Source organism: Poecilia reticulata, chromosome 9 (genome assembly GCF_904066995.2).
Source record: "Poecilia reticulata chromosome 9, P_reticulata-male-v2, whole genome shotgun sequence".
NCBI classification, from domain to species: domain Eukaryota; kingdom Metazoa; phylum Chordata; class Actinopteri; order Cyprinodontiformes; family Poeciliidae; genus Poecilia; species Poecilia reticulata.
Genome location: NC_088838.1, coordinates 14,009,415 through 14,030,909, shown reverse-complemented (window position 1 = coordinate 14,030,909; position 21,495 = coordinate 14,009,415). Strand labels below are relative to the sequence as shown.

The 21,495-nt window shown below is 38.7% G+C and overlaps 1 protein-coding gene across 1 annotated transcript in view; it reads right to left on the bottom strand.

Moving 5' to 3' along the window:
* Positions 1-21,495, bottom strand: part of LOC103470484 (GDNF family receptor alpha-2) — a 68,680-nt gene extending 47,185 nt beyond the window's left edge. The window contains exons 1-3 of the mRNA XM_008418951.3: positions 20,811-21,495; positions 19,314-19,661; positions 2,454-2,540 (exon numbers count right to left, since the gene is read on the bottom strand). Coding sequence (XP_008417173.2) covers positions 2,454-2,540; positions 19,314-19,661; positions 20,811-20,862 — 487 coding nt within the window. The 5' untranslated portion in view covers positions 20,863-21,495. The remainder of the gene's footprint in view (positions 1-2,453; positions 2,541-19,313; positions 19,662-20,810) is intronic.

Genomic DNA, 21,495 nt, shown 5'->3' with positions numbered 1-21,495 from the left:
TAAAATGGATATAGTAATGAGTCCCCTGTTGTATCTTGTTATGTCTAGATACATCCTACTGCATTACTTCTTTTCACCCTGGCACACATATTTTTGCTTCTACATTACGAACTTTATCATAACAAACTGCACTTAACAACACATTTGACTTTTTTTATTTTGAGTGCTTGTTAGCTTGAAAATCTCAATAAGGATGTAACAAACTGCTTTTAAAATGTTGGGCTACATCATCTTCTTCCAAAACTAATGACACTAAACATGATCTGCTTTATTTGTTCACATTTTTATAGTCAATTTTTCAAAATATGCTATTTTTTTTTCTCCCAAAAAGATTTTGGTTCTTTTTGAGATATCAGAAAATATGCAAGAAGTAGTGCTACATTTGACAGTAGAGAAGAAGAAACACACTGTAGTTGGCGTTTGTGGATTGATTTGGAAACTGGAGCACCCAGTGGAAATTTCTGTGAGAACATGATGAAGGCAAATAATCTTGCGCAGTTGAACTCAAGATTTAAATGTTTCATTCTCCAGTCACATCCATTATATGGCCCTGTAGTGCACTACCTATTGTAGCTGTGGTTTAAAAATGTGGGTAGCTTCATTGATTTGTTATACCCTGGCAATGGTAACGAACAGATTAAATAGCTGGCTATAACTCTGAGCTGTTTAATTAGTAAAGCAAAGAAGAAATCACAGTAGAAGCAAAATCAATGGTTGGGAAAAATGCAGTGCGGTGAACACAAAACTGACTGTGCGGTATAAATATCCAACAACCAGAGTGTATCAAAGGACAGATGAAGCAATAAGCCCTTTGCAAAACAAAGAGCAGCGGTTTTTGACGACAGTGCAAAGCTCTCTTGAACTTTCGAACGCTTTGTCAGGTTGCAACTACAATGCATCTTATTGGGATGACAGGCCAACTCAAAGTATGGATAGAAAGTAGAAGGACACATTGTTTTCCACGTTTTTTTTGCAATTAGAAATCTGAAAGCCAACTTGAATTAAAACTATATACAGCCCACTTTCCCTTCTAACGTGACTGTGCCACCATCATGTTTAACTGTGGAGATGGGTGTTCAGAATGACCTGCACTATTAGTTTTCCTCCACACATTGCATTTTGCATCTGGGCCAAAAAATGGACTTACTATCTGATGTGATCTTGGCACCTTATTCCCAATGCTTGCTAGGTACTGTGTGTGTCTTGTGGCAAACGGTAAGCGGGAATTTGTATTGCTTTCCTATAAGGTCGGCTTTCTTCTTGCATTTTTTCCATATAGAGTTGTTTTGTCAACAGATACTTATCACCCGAGTTGTGGATCTCTGAGAGCTCTCCACAGTCACCACGGCTCCACTTTAGTTGCTTCTCTGATTGTCTCAGTTTCTCATAAATGAAATTTATAAAATACATTTCTTCAAAGGTCTGCAGTTGTTTCATTTTCCAGTGACACATGAACAGTGCTCAATTAAATAATCAATGCTTGAGAAATGACTTGGTAACACTTTATTTGAAGGGGGGGGGGGGTGAATAAGACTGTCATGACTCTGTCATAAACATGTCATAACACATGTCATGAACTTGAATAAGCCTTCATGAATATTTATGACTGTTGTCATTAAGCGTCATTTGGTAAATTATGACACTTTTAATACAAAGTTGACATTATTCAAAATGTCTTTGTTATGACAACTTGACATTAACCAAGAAATCATTACTGATATACATTTGTTATAAAAGTATTACTGATTGCACTTTAAAAATTAGGTATCTTTATGTTATTAAAGATAAAGTATAATCAGTAATGATTTCTTGGTTAATGTCAAGTTGTCATAACAAAGACATTTTAAATAATGTCAACTTTGTATTAAAAGTGTCATAATTTACCGAATGACACTTTATGACAACAGTCATAAATATTCATGAAGGTTTATTCATGTTCATGACATGTGTTATGTCATGTTTATGAAAGTGTCATGACAGTCTTATTCACCCCCCTTCAAATAAAGTGTTACCAATGACTTTTAACTTGTCAATAAATGTATCCCTGACCTTGGTCTTTATGGTCTTCTGTTTGTTCACTAATGTATCCTAACAAACATCTGAAGCATTCACAAAACATCTGAAGGATTATCAAGATTAAGTGACACACAGTGGCACATTATCTTACTTAACGATACTGAATTCATGGGGGCTTAACTAAACGAATGCAACAATTTATATTAGTAAAAACAAGTTGAGAACAATATTTAAGCAGAAAACCACACGTCATTTCAGAAAATATAATCAAAACTGTGAAAAGCGGAAAACTGCTTTTAAATTAACTAGATAGCAGGTTTAGAAGAAAGTCGCTACATTTTGTTCCTTGTAATAAGCTCTTTTACACCCTCTTTAGAAAGTGCAGAAGGGCAAGATGAGCTCAGTGCTGATCTCAGTTTAGATCAAAGGAGGGATACCTGAAGAGATGGAAGCCAAGCCAAACACGTCGGGCTGCCGGTTGAGGGCTACAGGTTCATACGGAGATGAGTCTTCCATATCTCCACCTGAAACAACAAAGGAATAATATTTATTACCGCTGAAGAAACCCAAATCACTCTAACACCAATAGAAAGCAACGTGGCTCAAGGAAACTAAAGACAGAAAACAGATGCTGTCGCATTCGCAACAAACAACATTCATAGTCTTGCACAGATGAGCCAAACAAATCTATGTGCACTGGATTTGAAGAAGACATTAGGTGTTAATAAGCTGTTCTACTGAGTTCAGTGAAGGTCTTACATCCTGATCGAATGATTTCCTTCTGGTGAATCAGCCTGTTCCTGTTGTGGTCTGAATCAAGAAAACGATTGGCAAACTAAAGCACAAGCAATGGATCTTCCCTGCTAACAATGTGTTGTCGGAGCAGTTTGTAAAAAAAAAAAAAAAAAATCAAATTAGCACTCAACTGACTGTGTGTCTCCCATGCGCCCGCTCCTCCGTGGGCTCTAATCCCACATTTAAAATTCATAGCCATTCTGTGTGATTGAGACAAACCCTCCAGTGTGTAATAGCTTTGCATTCTGATCCTAACAGGAACACAGTGCAGGTGTTGTGAGGGTGGCTCTGAGGCCCCCTGCTAGAGATGAGAAAATTTGAAATCTCCTGGTAGGAGGCTACACTTCCCAAGCAACAAATCAGAAGATGTAATCAGAGCATAAGGTACAATTTATCAAAATAATGCCCAGAAATGTTCGTAGTGAAGATAAAAGCTGATGAAAAAATCCTAGTCTTTGCTTGTATTTTCCTGTTGAAGATATGTTTTTTCTTTTCTTATTGCAAGATGTGTGATAATTAATGTGCTTTTTTTTCCCTGCACGCATGCCACATGGGGGTCATTCCTGTTAACAACTGGAAAGGGAGTTAAATATTATCACAAGAAACATGAAAAAAAAAAATCTTCAGTAAATTTTTATCTCTTAAAAAACAGAATCAAGGCAGCTCTTTATGTAAAGCTTTGCAGCTTTAGAAATAAAGCAGGAGACATGAGTCAAAAAAAGGACAGGATAAGAGCATCAGAAAAACTGACTCTCACAGGTGGAGGAGACCTCAAAAGCTAAAGCCGCACTGGCTCAACTCCAAAAGCAGCTATGAGCCCAAAGGTTCTGTCTCCTGGCTTAGCGGTCACAGGAAAACATGAACCGCCAGCAACGTGATGCCAGCAGGAATCTGGTTGCCGGCCAAAGGGTCGGGATGGAGGCACCACAAAAAGTCATGTGAGCAGTGAGCAGACAGCGGGCCACCAAAAGGACACTGGAGAAAAGTAAAACTGAAAAGTTCCCTTTTATTGCGTTAATAATTTGAGGTTTGACAAGGAGAGTATTAATAAGAGTAACATTAAAAAAGATCCACTGTAGCTCTGGAGGAGCTGCAGAGATCCACAGCTTCAGATGCAGAATCTGTCGACAGAGTGAAGGCTGTCAAATTTGGCCTTCGTGGAAAACTGTCAAGAAGAAAGTCATCGTTGAAAGACAAGCCAGTTTGCGGTATGCCACAAAGGGACACTGCAAATACTGAAGGATGTGTTCAAGTCAGATGAAGCTTGAAATTTATGCTTACAAGTGGCAATAGTAGCATCATCCTCAGGTCGGATGAAGGGATGATGGGTGGATGTAAATACAGGGCAACCCTGGAAGAAAACTTCACAGAGGCTACAAAATACTTGATGCTGGGGGTGATGTTCACTTTGCAGCAGAACCCTAATATCACAGCCATATCTACAATGGATCAAAGCATGTTCCAGTGCTGGGATGGCACAGTCCGAGTTAAAAACATCCGTGATTTTGCGATAATTTTTTTAGCTGCCTGTCTGTTTATGTTGTGAATTTTTCAAGTTAAGTCAAAATACTGGAACATGTAAACCAGGCAGTGCTTTGAATTCATTCAGACAATAATTCATTCTTTGATAAGAGTTTTAATAAGTTATGTGAGGGTAAATCTCCATGCTCTACTGGAACAATACTGTGACAAGGTCAACATTTCTTCTATCATTTAATCAAAATGATAGAATATCATATTTTCTATATATACATCTCAAAAAAATAAAGGGAACACTTAAACAACACAATATAACTCCAAGTAAATCAAACTTCTGTGAAATCAAATTGTCCACTTAGGAAGCAACACTGATTGACCCGACGAGGGTCCCCGTTGTCAATCAGTGTTGCTTCCTAAGTGGACAGTTTGATTTCACAGAAGTTTGATTTACTTGGAGTTATATAGTGTTGTTTAAGTGTTCCCTTTATTTTTTTGAGCAGTGTATATATAGAAATATATAGATATATTTTCTCTAATAATACAGCAGCATAAATAAAACTGTTATGATGTATAAATGTCTGTTTTGTAAGGTAATCTTGGGATCGACCACGAGATGAAAAATTCAATTAGAACTAAAAATATAACTCTTTGCTTTGTTTTTCACCAAATATAAATTAGTTTGCATGTTTGCAAACAATTCTGTTTAGTTCTGGTTTTGAATTATTTTCCCTCTGCAGCACATTGATAAATCAATCAGCAATATGTTGGTGTCATAGTCATTTTATTTTGGATCCAGGTTGAAATTTGCTTCTTAAAAGTTTTAGGAGGCAATAACACACATCAGTGCCTTACTGATGGTTAAAATTACTGTATCAAACAGTTATCAGAAGTACTGTTGTCTTTCTTTAATCTTGTACCATAAAATAAAGCATCCTCTGACATCAGAAATGCAGCTCTGTCCACAAACTGCCATCTAAAAGATATTTTCTTCTTTTTTGGTTTATCTCAGTTTTTCAGAAACTGCTGATCAGCTGTAAATGCAATAAAACTGCAACCAAGAACCGTTTAAAGTCACTTATATTTGTTTTCTGCTCAGATGCCCAGTTTGTAATTTAGCAATTATTCTACACAACATCTAGTTGTCTTGAAAGGTTGCGTTTTTGCAAATTTGTTGATTAACTTGCTGTCTTCTTTTACCAAGCAATTGAACAGGCATACCTAAAACTGTCACTGGCTGTCGCATACTGGATGTGATTTAAATTTTTTTCAATGAAATTACTGAAATAAATTATGATGTTTCAATTTACTTGACATGCACTTATTTTAGATTTTTCAACTTAGTTTAAACTTTTCTTTCGTTTATTCTGTCTTTATATTTTCCTCATTTCTTTCTTTATCCTTCCTTTGTTTCTTTTTTCCCTTTCTTTCTTTTTGCCTTTGTTTCTTTCTTTCTGTCAGTAAACATGTTGACGCCTGCAGAATAATTCATTTGAAAGCTCTGTATGCTTCCGTGCCTTTGCTTTTTCCGTCGTGCCCCATACAAATCGACATGCTGGTCTTCGTATTTCTATCACAAGAGCAGCTGCAGGACTTTGGTCGCTCAGTATGTCTAATTGCACCAATTGCCTTGAAAACCTTTCAGCTCAAGACTACCACTTATTCAGCAAATAACCCCCTCAAACTTTGTTCCATGACCATTTTCTGCAGGGCCCATCAAGGCTTCCTACTTCAGAAAACAAGCAAATGATTAAAAAAAAAGAAACAAATATTTTTTTTTTCCGAGAGAACAGTTTTCTCTTTGCAGAGCAACATGGAAGGAAGGATTCCTATATTTTTCTAAAAAGCCTGCTGTCTTGTTGTGATGGTACTTAGCGTTTTTCATAGGCAGTTTCCCACTCTGTGGCAATGTGGCAATGTGGCAAACTCGGAGATTTGAGTGGTGAGAGTCATAAAATGCGTTATGTTGAACTTTAGAGTGTGCAATTTGATGTAACGGTAACAATGTGAACCTTTAAGAGCAGCTGTGGTTAAGGATTTGTTTTAAAGGCTTACACGCAACTGTGCCATAGGTCGTGCTGAATCACCAGAACTACAAAACCCACTTTCAATCGCTCATGCCCGGAGGACATGAAAAACGACACCACAAGGAGGCTTGTTGTCTGACAGTCACCCTGGACCCAATTATGGATTCATCACGTCATGGAAAATTCTTTCCAGCTGTTCAGTGATAAGATGTTTTAAGCTGCAGGGCAACAACTTATCGTTGTAATTAAGCCTCCATTTGACTTCATCGGCTTCGGCAGTGTAAATGCATGCACGGTTTTTGAAAATTATTACGCTTCCTTCGCGTTATCGGGAAGGATAAACTTTTGAGCTGTGGAAAATCCACTCCTAAGTTTTTGTGACATTGTTGGTAGATTGTTTCTGAATGAAAGCCAAAATTACTTTCGCAGACTGTCATTCAACTTTTTATTTTTAAATGTGACCTCCTGGTTGTCCTTGAGTTTCACATTGATTCTATCCTTTTTACTTTCTTCCGCCCAGCAGTTTGAAGAAAGAAAAAAAAAAACTCTTGAAACTGCTCATGCATATTACATTATAGGCCCCGTTCACATGATAAAAATACACTGTCCAGAGTGGGCCATAAGTTTCCATACATATGAGAATTTAAAATGTATATTTCTTTTATATTTCCGATGCCTAAGAAGATGCATTTGAGAAAAGAGCAAAGAACTGAAATTATACTGATGTCTGGATCTGGATTGCATGGTTGAACGAAACTTTAATAGAAAACCTGAAATGAGCATCACACACACAACACTGTGGCAAAACTTATTTGCCAGTTTCAGAAAACTTAAAATGTTGCAAATCAACCATGAAGTGGTCCAAGATGTGCAACAATTACACAAAAATAGAAACTGTTGTCCAATATGAAATGTTTATTTTTTCTATGTATGGAAACTTATGGCCCACCCTGTATATACACCACTTCTATTATATGAGCAGTGAAAACTTTGCATCAGTCCAAGCTTAGCTCTAGATCCTCTGCAAGTTCTGTGGCTTGATGCAAAGACTCCACAGTTGACAAAATCAGTTGATCAAGCTGGAGCTCTGTGGAGCCGCTTACTTTTTAGACCATATCTAAAAACAGATTTAATCGCAAATCTGACTGAAAGGAAAATGTAAAGTTTTGATTTGCAGCAGAACAGACAAGTTGCTGTTTAGTCTCAGTTTTCAGATCACACAAATGGAAAGATTCTGACCAAAGAGAGCCTGTGACAGAGTTGGCTTCACATCACTTCTTTCCTCTCTTAACTTAAAAATGTGTCCACACAATGATAATGCAGAAAAACACACTTGGGAGCAGTGTGTCCAGTTGGTTAATGTGAGTTGATCTTAACACTCATTAGACTTGTCATATAGGGAATTTTTCTGGGATTCTATTCATGCTTGAGCAATATCTTTCAAACACATTTTCTTCAACACAAGGAAAATAAATATTGTCTTAGTTATGTATCAATACTGATAGAATGTCTAAAAATCTGCCAGACTTTTTATAATTTGCACTGATGAGTCCTTACATATGCGCAGTCACAGGTAAGGTGTTTGAATTTCAATTATTTCTTTGCTAATTGACTTTCAACAGAGAGGTTTTTCACTCAGTCCATGTGGTTCACAATGTTAAGCTTTGCTAATACTGATCTATTGCAGCAATAAGGTGGTACAGAAAGGTTAAATATACATCCTTGCTGTGCAATTAATTATTTGTAAGTCACACCAGGAAAGGCATGAATTATGTTTTGCATTGTATCCTCGTCTAACTGTAATACTACGCTACTCGATATCTTTAGATCTAATACAGACTGGGTAGCTTTTTCATGCCATTTGAAATGTTTTAGCGTAATTGCCCTGAATTAGGCTGTTAGATAAAATCATTTTCAAAACGAAATAGTTCTAAAGGATATTAAATCTGATTCTAATGCAGCAACAGTAGATCATATATCAGCCTACACTTTTTGTGTAGTCTGATTTCCCTTTCTTGCTCTCGCTGTCTGATTGTAACTCAGCTATCATTATTTTTGATGTAAAATTCAAACATTCACCCACTTGAATCAAGCAGGTGGAATTTGATTATGACATGAGTTTAAAATAAAAAAAAAATGAACATAGAGAAAATGCCTTTTTATTCCAGCGTTTTAGACAACCCTTCTCTGCAATATCCACCCATCCACCATGACTTCTGTTTATCCAGGGTCGGGTCGCAGAGACAGAAGCAGCAAAGAGGTCCAGATTCCTCTCTCCTTAGTCACTTGAGTTAACTTTCGCCCCTCCAGTCTCACACAGCAGGTAAAGCCAGAGCAGTTTACTGAACTTTAGTCAACTTCATCAGAAACTTGTATGATGACAGCGGGGTGTCACACCTTGGAGTGTAGACCGACAAATATATTTAGCAGGTTTAGGTACTTTTATTGAAAGTGAGAAGCATATCTTCTGGTGACATACTCCATCAATGCGTATTGCTGTGACATTAAGTCATTAAGTCTTAGTTAATTTAGAAGTAACCTCTATAAGATGAGATGAAACTGAATCATTTGTCTCTAAGCAACGCCGCTGATTTGGTAAGACCTCACCAGGTGGCAGTTTCTGCACTTTGCTCAGTGACAGGTTTTGATGTTAGAAGTGGCATTCACAGCACACCACTTTGAAGCCTTTTTCTAATTGCGTGCTGCGTGACGGCAGAGCGGACCCGGGCCAAGCAAAGCAATGCAGTGCCGTCCTGCACCATGTGCGCAAGACAAAATAATCTTTTACTTCAGCGCGGTGCTCTCTGATGGTGTCTCGGCACATCAAATTGAAGAAATTATGCAAGCAATATCTAGCCACATTTCAGAAGCCAGTTTTTGTTGTAGATTTCTTTGGGCAGGTTGTCATATTGTTTCCTTATTTAGTCTCGAGTAAACAAAGAAGAGGGGTTTGTTTAGGTTAAGAAGCAGCAGAGCATATTTAAACTTTACCATAGCATTCTGACTGGTTATTTTATTCTCTCCCACACCAAATTCTTTGTTTAGGAGACTGCTGGGGAAAAAAAAAAAACTATTCATCTGTGTGGTCTTCAAGCAACCCGCTCTGCCAAACAGGATGTGACTTTGAGTTGTAGATCATTCTCCTAATCATGCCGGTGTTGGATATTGGTTTTACTAACTTTATAAGGCATTGTTCCTTTTCATTTAAAAGGAATTTCAGTTTGGGTTTTTTATACCCATTGTTTGTTTTCAGGACAATTCTCAAATGTCTGGGCGAACAGAATTAAGTCCTCACAGAACTTGATATGGTCCAATATCTTTTCAGTTTGTTTGTTTATGTCCAAGCATTTAAAAACTTCCCTCATATGGTCCAGTCGAAGCATCCCTGCAGTGCCATAATGCTGTCTGACCTCCTTCCAGGTCTTAGCAGTATGGATCTGTGTGTTTTTTTCTTTTAAAAAGCCTCTGCTTTGTGAGCTGTAGACCCACCATAATGTGGTCAGACGACTCCATAGGAGGAAGGGATGAAGCAGAATATATACCCTTCACACTGCCATAACAAGTCCAGTGTCCAATTTTTCCTTGTATAGCAGTTTACATATTTATCTCTCCAGAATCATGCTGTGGCATCATGTTAGAGTAACTCTCATTAGACCTGAGTGGATGTTTTGAAGACTTTTGTTCATTGCTTGAAGTGGTGCTTTTTTAAAAAAGAAATATGGGTTTTTCTTTGGGTTGAATTGCTTTACAGACAAAAAAAGTCAAATGTATCCTGTGAGAAACTTGTAACCAAGTGAATAATTTAAGAGCTGGTGTCTTAGAGATTAGATCGGGCCTAAAAAATCCATCCGACATGGCCGGCCTTAGCCCATAGACACTGTGTCTGAGCCCGATCCAACCCAACTATTCACTCTAATTAGAGGCCTGAGCCTGAAGTAAACCTGACATATTATTTTAAACTGCGACCAGTTTCAAGTAGTTCCAGACCTCTGACTTTACACTCTGCTGGAGTCATTAGTGTAACTTCTCCCATTTTAAGTTTTTGTTTAACAACTTTCAGCTTAATTGTATCACATGTAATCGCAGGGTGAGTCAAGTGCAAACCTTATGGGATGTGTGATTGATAGGAGCGGAGCAGGGTGGGACTAGTGGCATTAGTTGTGCAGTGTGCAGCGCTTGTTACAGTCTAATTAACCTCTGAACTTTACTTTCTCAGCAGGATAAATTTCCCACTCCTCTATTTAAACAACAATACGTAAATTAACACAGTTTTAAGTCTGTGCTGTATGTATTGTAGCCTGTTTGTAGCCGACCATCAAGCATATGATTTTGGTCTGGTATGACTGCAGTTTTGTGTCCAGTTGGGTTATAAAGAAAATCTAAACTCTAGTGTGATGTGATTGATTTGCCTTGTGTTGGTCAGGATTGTGACAAAGAGATTTTGCATGATCTGCAAAATCACCAGTAAAGATGACATTACTGTAATGAAACGTACTGAAAACCAAAGCATACACCAGTGTTTCAGTCTCCTGTTTTGACGTAAATTTATTTATTCTGCCGTTGCTTTTAAAAGGAATGTAGACGGCTTTAATGTCTGTCTTGGTTCGTAGCACAGCGCAGTAAAAGTACATGTGCACATCCTTTCTCGTATGCCAACAACTTGTGGCTAATGTCGCATCTGTGTTGTGATGGCTCAGTATGATTACATCCTTTGTACTGATGCATCTCCACTTTTTTCTATGTGTGTTCTTTTTAACAAAACAAAGATGAGGATGTGTGACACCACAAATGTATTCTTTTTCTTTTCTGTGTTTTTTTTTTTTTCAAATTGGACACAACCGAACACAGACGAGGCATAAATCCAGGTAACGGCTCAGCTTCTGAAGTGTTATTGACATTTTAAACTCAATTTCAAACCTTACAAATAGAATATTGGATTAGCTCAAAATAGTATTTCAAGTCACAACTCCACTCCTCCATGGCATGATGGGCAAACACAGCAAGAAATGAGTTTTGAAATTTCCAGCCTTTACCTTTGGCTGTATGTAAATACTAGGATTCACACATTTGCTTTAACTAAGTTAGGTGCATATTTGGTGTAATGTAAAAATGTCCAGTTGATGTGTAATGCCACTGGCTGTAGATTTCCCTTTACAGGGACAGAGCTGACAGAGAATACAAACTAACAACTATTTCACCAGTAGTTTGTAAATAACTGCTTTATGTTTACTGTAGGAATGATTAGAAATGCGAACACAGGTACATCTCAATAAATAAGAACGCCATTATTTATTTTAGTAACTCACTTCAATTACATCACACAAATGTAATATAAAATAATAAAATAATATATTTCAAAATAGATTTCATTCAACTTTGATGTTTATGGCTTACAGATGAATACAATTTCAGTTTGTCAGATTATATAGGATCAGTCAAAAAAAGTTTTAATACAAAAATGTTATGTCATCCTCACATTGTGGCCTAAGGATTGTAAAAACTATTGACTTGACAAATGTCCAGCAGATTTCCTCCATAAGATTCAAGTATCAACTATCTCCAAGCACATTTACAAAAAGTTCAATGAAAGAAAAAAGTGAAGGACAAAGCCATCAGTTTCAAATTTTCATTCACTGTAACACATAAAGATCAAAATTAACAGAAAGATATATTACTGCGTACAATTAATCTGTTTTTGTTTTTTTTTACTTTAAAATTATTATTGAAATAAGTATCTTCCCTGGGACTTTCTAATTTGTTGAGATGTTTCAGCAGATTAACTATTTACTATACAGGACAAATGGATTCTCTCCCATTTGCATTTGAAATTACTCCATACAGAAACTTTTACACAGTACTGAGAGAGTTGCAGGGAGCAAGAAAGACAGAAAGATCACCAGGCCCAGTAGTTGTCATTCCGCATTCATTCAGTCCCCCTATGCACTTTTCTGCCAGGAATGAGCTTTAATGCCCAGATCATGACGGTATTCAGCGAGCAGAATAGCCCGTCACTTCTTCTCACCTCTGATAGAGTGCCTGAGAACTCACTCTACTCTAAAAGGCTAATCTAAAACCCCCACTAGTCTGCCCTCATTTCAGCTGCACTGTCACACGCTGCACCAGCTGCGTGTTGAATGGGTGCCTTCCTGAGCTGTTCACCTTACATTATAGGAAATCATTAGACATATTTAAGTGGGCAAACGGCACGGGGTTTTGTCATAATATTTCGCCGATCCGTCTCACATTTTGGGGATGAAGAATGAAAGGCGAAGCATCAGGTATGAAAAGGACATGGAGGGGAACCGTCTGAATGATCCTATTGATCACATCCAGAGGCTATCGGCATGTCCCTCCTCCATATGATGATATATTCACCTTGTGTGTACCAGATGGGTACACTGCATCCAGATGGGATGCAGGGACGGGGGGAAAACACGGAGGACATATTCAGCATGCAGGAGCCTGTTCCCCCTGCTGAGCTTGTGTGCCCTAACATGCAGGGCAGGCTGGAAAATGTTCTGCTTATGACAGTGGATGGCTGAGGTAATGACCAGTGACTGCTACCATTGCTCATAGTAATGATGGTTTCACACTGGAATACGACACACTTTTTGCAACCCCATCTCACCTTTTTTTTTCTGTAATTTTCACCAAAGATTTCTTAAACTCTTTTCATTCTTATGTTCTTTACTTTTATTTGCATCTCTCTTTCGTTTCTATCTTTTTTTTAACAACCCCCATCTTTCACTGTCTTGTTGCTTTTCTTCACTGTCTCATTTACAAATTTTCCCTTCCTAATAATGTTCAAAACATTTTATCCATTTTATGTAACTTGCTTCCGCATAGCGGGCCAGCAACATCTTGACTGTGCTGATGTCAGCAAAAAAAAGACTCACTCAAATCAATTCTACTTTATTCTAAGACATTTATACAAGCACAAAATGATTTTTTCCTTTTTATTTCAATAGTCAAAGTTTGCCCAATTAATTAAGCTGCTCTGAAAGATCCTGCATGCAAGATATCCAATTCCTGTTTGGAGACCCAGGTTCTTATTTCTGAGCAGCAGCTATAAAATTACACATGTTGGACGTGGGGAGCTTATCGTTTAAACGGCCAATTCCATTGCAAACCTACAAGACCATATTCACATGAGACCCGAGGCACAATTGAAAATGAAATACAGCCACCAATATAATATCCCTCAAAAAGCCAATATTTCTCACTTATTAATTACTTCTTGGCTTGGAGCTGCTATATAGACCCCACTGCCTCACACCAGCCACTTCACAGCAGAAATCACCCGTTATCAATCAAGAGTGGATGCGGCGCCACGTTGAATTCAGCCGACACTTTGTGTTAGAAAACACAATTAGCAGGTCATCAACAGTAATGATTTAAGGACTGGCAGTAACGGCCTCTTTAGTGAATATTTTAAAGCAAATGGACAGCTGCCTCCGTGGAAACAATAGTGATCAAGAACACTGGAACACTGATCATTCTTTTTACTGACATGATCAAGCATAAATCATTTCTGGAACCGAATAAGACACAATTGTTGCAGTTGTTCCATAAGAAGAACACTCTCTGCTGGGCAATCCAGCTGATCTCCTAGATCAGAGGTTCCCAAACTGTGGGGCGCGCCCCCTTGGGGGGAGAGGGTGCTCTGCCATTGCAGGGGGGGCGCGGGAAGCCGTCTGGATGAAAAAAAAAAAAAAACCTGTAAGCTGTATGCGCTGGGTTTTTACCTTAGAATGGCCAACTCTCTGTTATTCCTATGTCAATTTGATACATTAGAGGCTTCCACACATCCCATATCTGTGTTCTCTGTCACTTTTATCAGCAGTTAAAACTGTTTAATCCGTTGTTAACATATCGTAACCTGTTTTTCCGAGCCGCCTTTAAACGCAACATGAGCGCTAGCTGGGTTTAGACCTGTGCGCCGTGAAGGAGACCTGCTGCTGCTGTGCAGAGCTATGCGTTTTGCTGGTCTGCAGCAAAACCAGCAAAACGCAAAAAACTTTTCACAGTTTTCCTCCCAAACTAACAGACTGTTGAGTAATGCTGTTGGATGCAGGTAATGCTAGCTAAAAGATGACTAGCTAATATCAATACATCACCTTAAGCTTAACAAGTAGCCTGTAGGCTACTGATGTTGTCTATGTTCAGCTACGTACATTCATTTTGCCCCCCAAAAAGTATCTAGGACAGTGGGAACCACTGTCCTAGATAATGTTGTCTAAGCGCCAAATTGCCCAGAAGTCCACCTTTAAGTGAGGTGTAAGCAAAGGGTCGAAACGAATGCACGTTTGATGACGTGCTAAAATCACAGGGCCATCGAGTGGCCTGGCATGAAAGCTACAGCTGACTCAAGGTGTGCTGGCAGTGCCATCTAAACGTGGAACGTTTATCCCAATCAGCATATGCAGTTTCCAGGCAGAGGTCTCATATAAAGATGACCTGCAAAAATTATGGTTGCAACAAAATGAATATTACTGGCAAATGATACTGATGGGTCCTGAAGTGAGATAAGTGCCACACAATCAAAATAAAAATGTAGATCGTGTAATGCTGATTTAATGCAGAGTGTTTATTTTATGCAAACGTGATTGATTTAATGAAGGACTTAGTATTAGCAAATGGCTATTCTCGAATGATCCAAATATATATCAAGAATGAAAAACCTGAATCTGGATGTTCCTTGTGTCAAATTTGCTAATGAAAATATTTGAAACTCTGCATGTTGGACTTGAAATATCTTGTTTGCTATTAAAGTATGAATGTCATTTGAAGCTCTAGATCCTTTCCACCAGAGCAACTTCCACTAAATGTGGCTATACTTGACTTTTAAGGCTCTAAGCAGACTACAAATTACTTTTAAATTTGTGTGACATTTTCAGTTATCAGACTGAGAGCAGTGAGAATTATATGTCATGCAGTTTATTTAACAAAACGGTTTAATGGATAAGCTTTGCCCCGTCCCATGTTTTCTTTTGTTGTCAAATTAAATCTAGGAGAGACAAGAACTCTGCTCTTCACACATCATTATTTTCTCTGTATGAGAATGTGCTTAAAAATCAACAGCGTAAGTAAGCTGGATTAAAGCAAATCTGAGCAAGTCGTGCTTTTGAATTTCTTAAAGACTTTGAATGATATTTAGGAAATTATTTTTCATTGAGACATGAAAAATGCTTTGCCTCACTATGACAGTCTCAGTTCCCAGGATTACAAAGGAATGCTTACAATATTCTCGAAATAAAAAAAAAATCAATCATATTTCCACATTTTGTAACTTTCACGATAAATAATTTGTTACAGGATAACTGCTTCTTTCATAGTTTAAGGGGTAAAATTGGTCTATCAAACAAAAGCGCATTTTGTCTAATCTAACATGCACTTCAGTGAGCTGATCTGCAACATGTCAGCAGTGAATACTGAGGAAACATAAGACCATACAAAATTAAAACTCCACTATCTCTTGCTAAGCTGAAGTCTATTTCCTGAATATATTTCCAGTTGCTGTCATTATGTGACGGATATATGCACAGTCACATTGTTACTCATTATATTTCAGGCGCATTGAGTTGTTAGCTTCACACTGGACAGTAAAAGTCTTTGCTTTTCTTTTTCAAAAGAAATGATCTGATCATAAGACTTTGGGAAACTAACAACTAGTTCATTTAAAGTCTGCGTCTCTGGTTTAAGTTGATCCTGCAGCTGGACTGCTGTCAAGTCAATGTGACTTCATAAACCATAACTTTGCCATTTCATCGGGTTATTAAAATTTTTAGTTAATGTCATTCTACTTTTCTGATCTAAATTTCGGATTTTTATTAGCTCAAAGTCATAATCATCCAAATGAACAGAAATAACAAAATGTTCCTATTTTTAAATTGAATTACTAAAATAAATTAACTTTTTACTAATATTCTGATTTATTGAGATGCTCCCATAATCAAACCATTTTGGATCTGCATCTTCCACAGAAACTGACCGATCAGTGATGCAGTGAAAGTTTATTGCAACCTTACAAATGCTTACGTGCTTTTTAGTCCGTAGTTTAAGTAATTGATGTCCCATTTTAAGTGCCAACTTCAAGCATGTTCAAAAGGCTGGTGTGGTGAGATATCAAACATTAGGTGTGAGAGCAGGACTTAATATTATTGGTTCATCTTGCTTTCTGCATTTATACTTTTAGTGCTGCATGTTTTATCAGTTCCACTTTGTTAATGAGTCCAAACGTGGACACAAGTCATCACAAAGCACCCACAGGTTGCGACTGAAAGTCTTTTGCACAAATCCTAAAGCAGAAGTAGAAATTACAAAGGGTTTTCTTCTTGTTTTTGCCTGTTTTTAGTCTATTTTTGTTCTTTTTTTTTCAAGCTTCACTACTTCTACTTTTCCATCTTGCACACTTGTCATTTTCTAATAGTAATAAATACCAAACTCACATTACAATATCTGTATATATCTTGAATCCATATTAAATCTGGGCATGTCTGTTTCCACAGAAGTGGTGGAAATATCATTTTACAATGGTCTGCAGATATTCATTCTTTGCTGTTGGCTTTAGATAGATGTTGTACACTAAACCAAGTCTGCTTGTTTGCACAATGGATTGTGATTAGATTAAGCTGCACTGTAACAGCTTTTCATATGCGTTTAAGAGGGTTTTATCTCTGAGGACTGACACGACCAAAATGGGCCAGTGCAGAGGAGTTTTCCGCAGAAAAAATCGTGCGGCACATAAAGATGCTTGACAGCCCGGACGACTTGCACAACACAGTCATGCACAAGCGCCCTGACTACCGTCGTACATGTTAGAGGAACGAAGGAGAGTGTTTGGAGAAATGACTTGCTGATCATTACTCAGAGTAAAAAAAAAAAAAAACGAGGCGAAAGATATGAAAGACATAAAGCCTGGGGAGCATCCATGTCACTGTCTTTGCTTTGCGCTTACATCAAGGAAGCCGCTGCTGTCTTCTGTCTATCGAAGTGTAACTGGTGCTATGAGCAATCAGCGTGGTGAATCATTTCACGGATCACCAAACATGAGTCCAGAACACTCAGGGGCTCTGCAACATTTCCACCATTACCCCTTATGTCAAAACAGCTGAGTGCATTATGTCATCCAAATTGACAGTGTCACTTGATACCATTCGCAGACACTCAGGCCACACACATGCAAGCATCACAAAAATGCTAGTCTTGAGTCAGGGTTACCAGCCTTGTAGGCTGTACTCCTCAACCTCTCCAACAGAGCTACATTTGTCAGATTTCCTTGCGGGAACTTCTGCATATATTTAGTCTCTGTGTCTAAATATATTCTTACTGGACACTTTATTAGATACACCAGTTTGATTCCATCTTAATACAAATATCTCAATCACATAATCACTTGGCAGAAACTAAATGCATCCAGGTTTTAAGGATGCCCAGAGCATCTTCTCCTGTGGTGAAGATGCTCTGGGCATGGCATGGTTCTTGGTGCCAGACAGGCTCGGCTTTCAGACATTCTTGCTCGATGGCAGAGGATGGTCCAGAAAGGAGAAAATATCAAGTGGTCAGCTCTGTCTGGATAAAAATGTCTCAGAGGTCAGAGGAGACCGAGTAGACTAATTTAAGATGACAGAAAAGCAACCAGAACAAGCAGCCACTCTTTACAACCAAGGTGTACAAAACAACATCTCTGAATGCACTACAGGGGCTACAGCAGCAGAAGACCACACTAAGGTGTAACTCTTGTCAGAAAGGCATAGGACACAAAGTCCCCCTGTCTTAGCAAAATTGGACAAACAGATCAAAAGATCTTGCCTCGTTTGATGGGTCCCAGTTTCAGCGCCAACACTGGGATTGTAGATCACAATTTGGCATGAAAAACATGGACATGTGGACCCGTCCTTCCTTGTATCAAAGGTTCAAGTTGTAGGTCAAATAGTGTTGGGGATATTTTTTGGCAGACTTTGGATTGTTTTAGTAGTTATTGAGCATCAACACACACCACAAGTAAACGCCACAGCCAGAGTAATGGTGCAGACAGTCTCCATCTCTTTATGACAGCCGCCCTCTGATGGCTCCCTCACAAAGCTCAAGCCATCTCAAACCTCCATGGAGTAGCATGCCCTTGGGATGCAGGGGAAGAGGAAATTCTCATCAAGGATGTGCAGTTGACAAATCTCCAAAAACTGTGTAAAATAAGGAAGTTATGTGGGCAAAAGGGCATTAATCCTGGTGTTAGCAAGGTGTGCCTAAAAAGGTGACGGTGTACGTACAGTGGCAGAGGTTCAAGCTGCCATCTGCTCTTAAATGAGAAGCAGGATAAAAAACAGTAGGTTACAATGTTTCCAGAGTGCAATCCTCTGTACTGGTTAAGTGGACACATAGGGACGCCTGTGCTCTACAACCGTAACCTAATTACAAGGTAAAATGGAACACTTTAGGTAAAAACCAATAACAGGTCCACCTAATGTAATCCCATTACACCTCCATTATATTTGAACCAGAGGAAAGTTGCAAAACATGTGGTTTTCATTGGGGGGTTCAGAGTAGCACAATAAGAGGACGTGAGAGAGTACATTATGCTTTACTTTCCTCAGAACACACAATGATGCAGGAGAGCTCTGGGATGCTATAAAGCAAAAATGTGCATATTATTAATGACAGTGCATTACACGTGTATGCTCCCAGATAATTTACTGCACCAGCAAACACGTGTGTTGTCGCGGGCATGTTATTTAGTATTTCACCATCAGGCTCGTGAAGAGTCCTTCAGCGCATCCTTAGTTATAAGATGACTGATGAGGTTCGCTGAATTCACAGCCAGTCACAGAGGGAGCATAGAAGGAGGCGAGCTGAGAGACACTAAAGACCGAAACTGTTTGAAATTAGTTGATGGAGGTTAAAGCCTTACAGAAACAACAGCTAGTTTTTTCATGATGCCAAAATAGGCATACGGTTATTTTTCTAAAGTGACTAATCCTATCTGCTCTATGTGCTCCCTACCTTCATTGAGGCCCATATGAATGGTCCAGTAGTTCTGTAGGCACTGCAGCTCATTCTTCATGGCCCTCTTGCAGCGGCAGTCATACAGAGAGCTATTGTGCAGAACTTCCAGGGCAGCCTTGCAGTCCCGGTTGTTATCCAGCATGGCATCCTTCTCCTTGCCCACGAGGCACTGGCGCATCACCCTGTACCGAGGGCTGCAGCGAGAATCCTGGCTGCACATTTCACTGGCCTGGATGCAGTCTACCCACTGTGACTGAGCCTCACGTGTAGACCTGGTGCCTGGAGATCCTTGGGATTCATTGGTCACCATGGGCACTAAAAGAGCTGAAGAGCCTTCCAAAGAACCTAGACGTGGAGGAGAAGGTTTATTTGAAGCAGAAAGGTGAACAATGTGGGAGTTATTTTGATTGTGGCTGATAATCAGTCACAATCAGGGCACTATCATAGCCACTCTCATCTATATACACACACAGCTCAGCACACACCCTTAAAAATGTAGACAGTGATAAATTTGCAAGTAGTTCCAAGAGAGCACGATTAATTCAGCACTTTTGAACCCTTAGCAGTGAAAAATTTATTCGATATACCTCGGTGCTGGTAGGCACTTCCATGCCCACCTCATGTAAACATTAGGAACATTTAAACTTCTCCAAGGCTTTTGAATCTCACAACGTAACTCAGAAGAGTAAAAAAATGAAAAAATCTATTAATTTCATTTCTGAAATTAATATCTCATGTAAAACTTTGTTGCTGTTATTTATTGAACTGACAACAATTCAATAATTGTTGTCATTTCCAACACAGTGATCCACAGGGAGCAGAGACTGTCTGACTTTTACAAGACTCAGGATGCGAACCCACCTTTACAGGCAAACCAAGTGCAGACAGTTTTGGTGAAATGACAAGAGAGACCCCTTGTGGTGACATTGTGAATTGAGCAACCGAGAGCAAAGGGTGTGCTTATCGATCCTGGGTGCAAAGCCAATGTTACATAAAAGTTCAGTAGAAAAAATGTAATTCGTCAGTTACAGGATTTTAATACGCGAACATAATTATTGTGTTTATTATAAATATATTAGAGGTGGTAAACAGCGAGATAAAAACGTGTTGCATTAAACAGTCTTGCATATTTTGCTTTGAATTTATACGAAACAGTTCGTTGTTAAAATAAGAATAATATTAACCTCCTTATGTCCGTCGCAGAATCTCTGGGGGATTAAAAGTTCAAGTTGAGCTGCTTCAGCATTTACCTGCTTAAAATTGCGTGTATTTGTAATGTGTTGCTGTAATTGACATCAGTCATTATATAACTGAGTCGATCAGCTTTTGCCATTAGAATTCCGTGGCTCACAACAAGCACATTAACTTTGGACAGACAGATACTTCTAGTTGATCAAAGTGACGGTAATCTCTTACAACTATAGCCCTTTTGTGATTTACTAAGGAAATTCAAAATAGAAAACGACCAATAACATTTAATGTTATACTTCTTACCTAAGAGCACAAGAAAAACGCAGAAGCACATCCACAGTGTGCCAGACTTCATGTTGAAACTGTTAAGACTCCAATTAGACTAATATCTCCAGCTCTTCAAAGGTTTATTCCTTTCTCCAGATTCTTGACAAAGTCTAACTGAGGAAAACACAAGAATAAATATCCTAATTTATTCCAAAAGTAATACACATCCCCCAATAGAAAAGGAAAAAAAATATCCTCGACGCCCAAAAAGATGAAAAATCCACAATCCTTTGCTTTTGCTTTTACTGAACAAGTCAGAACAAATTCCTTTAGATTCGAAAAAAATGAAAAAGAAATTAAATGCAGTCAGCTAGTGAATCCATGAAAGCTGCTTCTCGGGCTCCGCTGCAGCGCTGCGTTCATGCCGACAAACTACTGAGACGTGATGTGTCCGCATTATGGGCTCAGTCTGGCCGCCTTTCTTTGCCCCCCTTTGCAGGCAGTTTGTCCCACTAACAGTTCCCAAAGTGCCTTACAAAAAAAATCTGTTATCTATGCCAGCATATTAAAGGAGGTAGAAAGAACTCGTCTGAAAGTGCCACAACCCGATGACTTGTTTTCTTCCCTTCTCTCCCTCCACTGGATTCCTCTCAAAGCTGTGCGCTCCTGTGGAAGGAGCGAACGCGTCTTTTTCACTGACTGCACGCGTGTCGAGGCATCC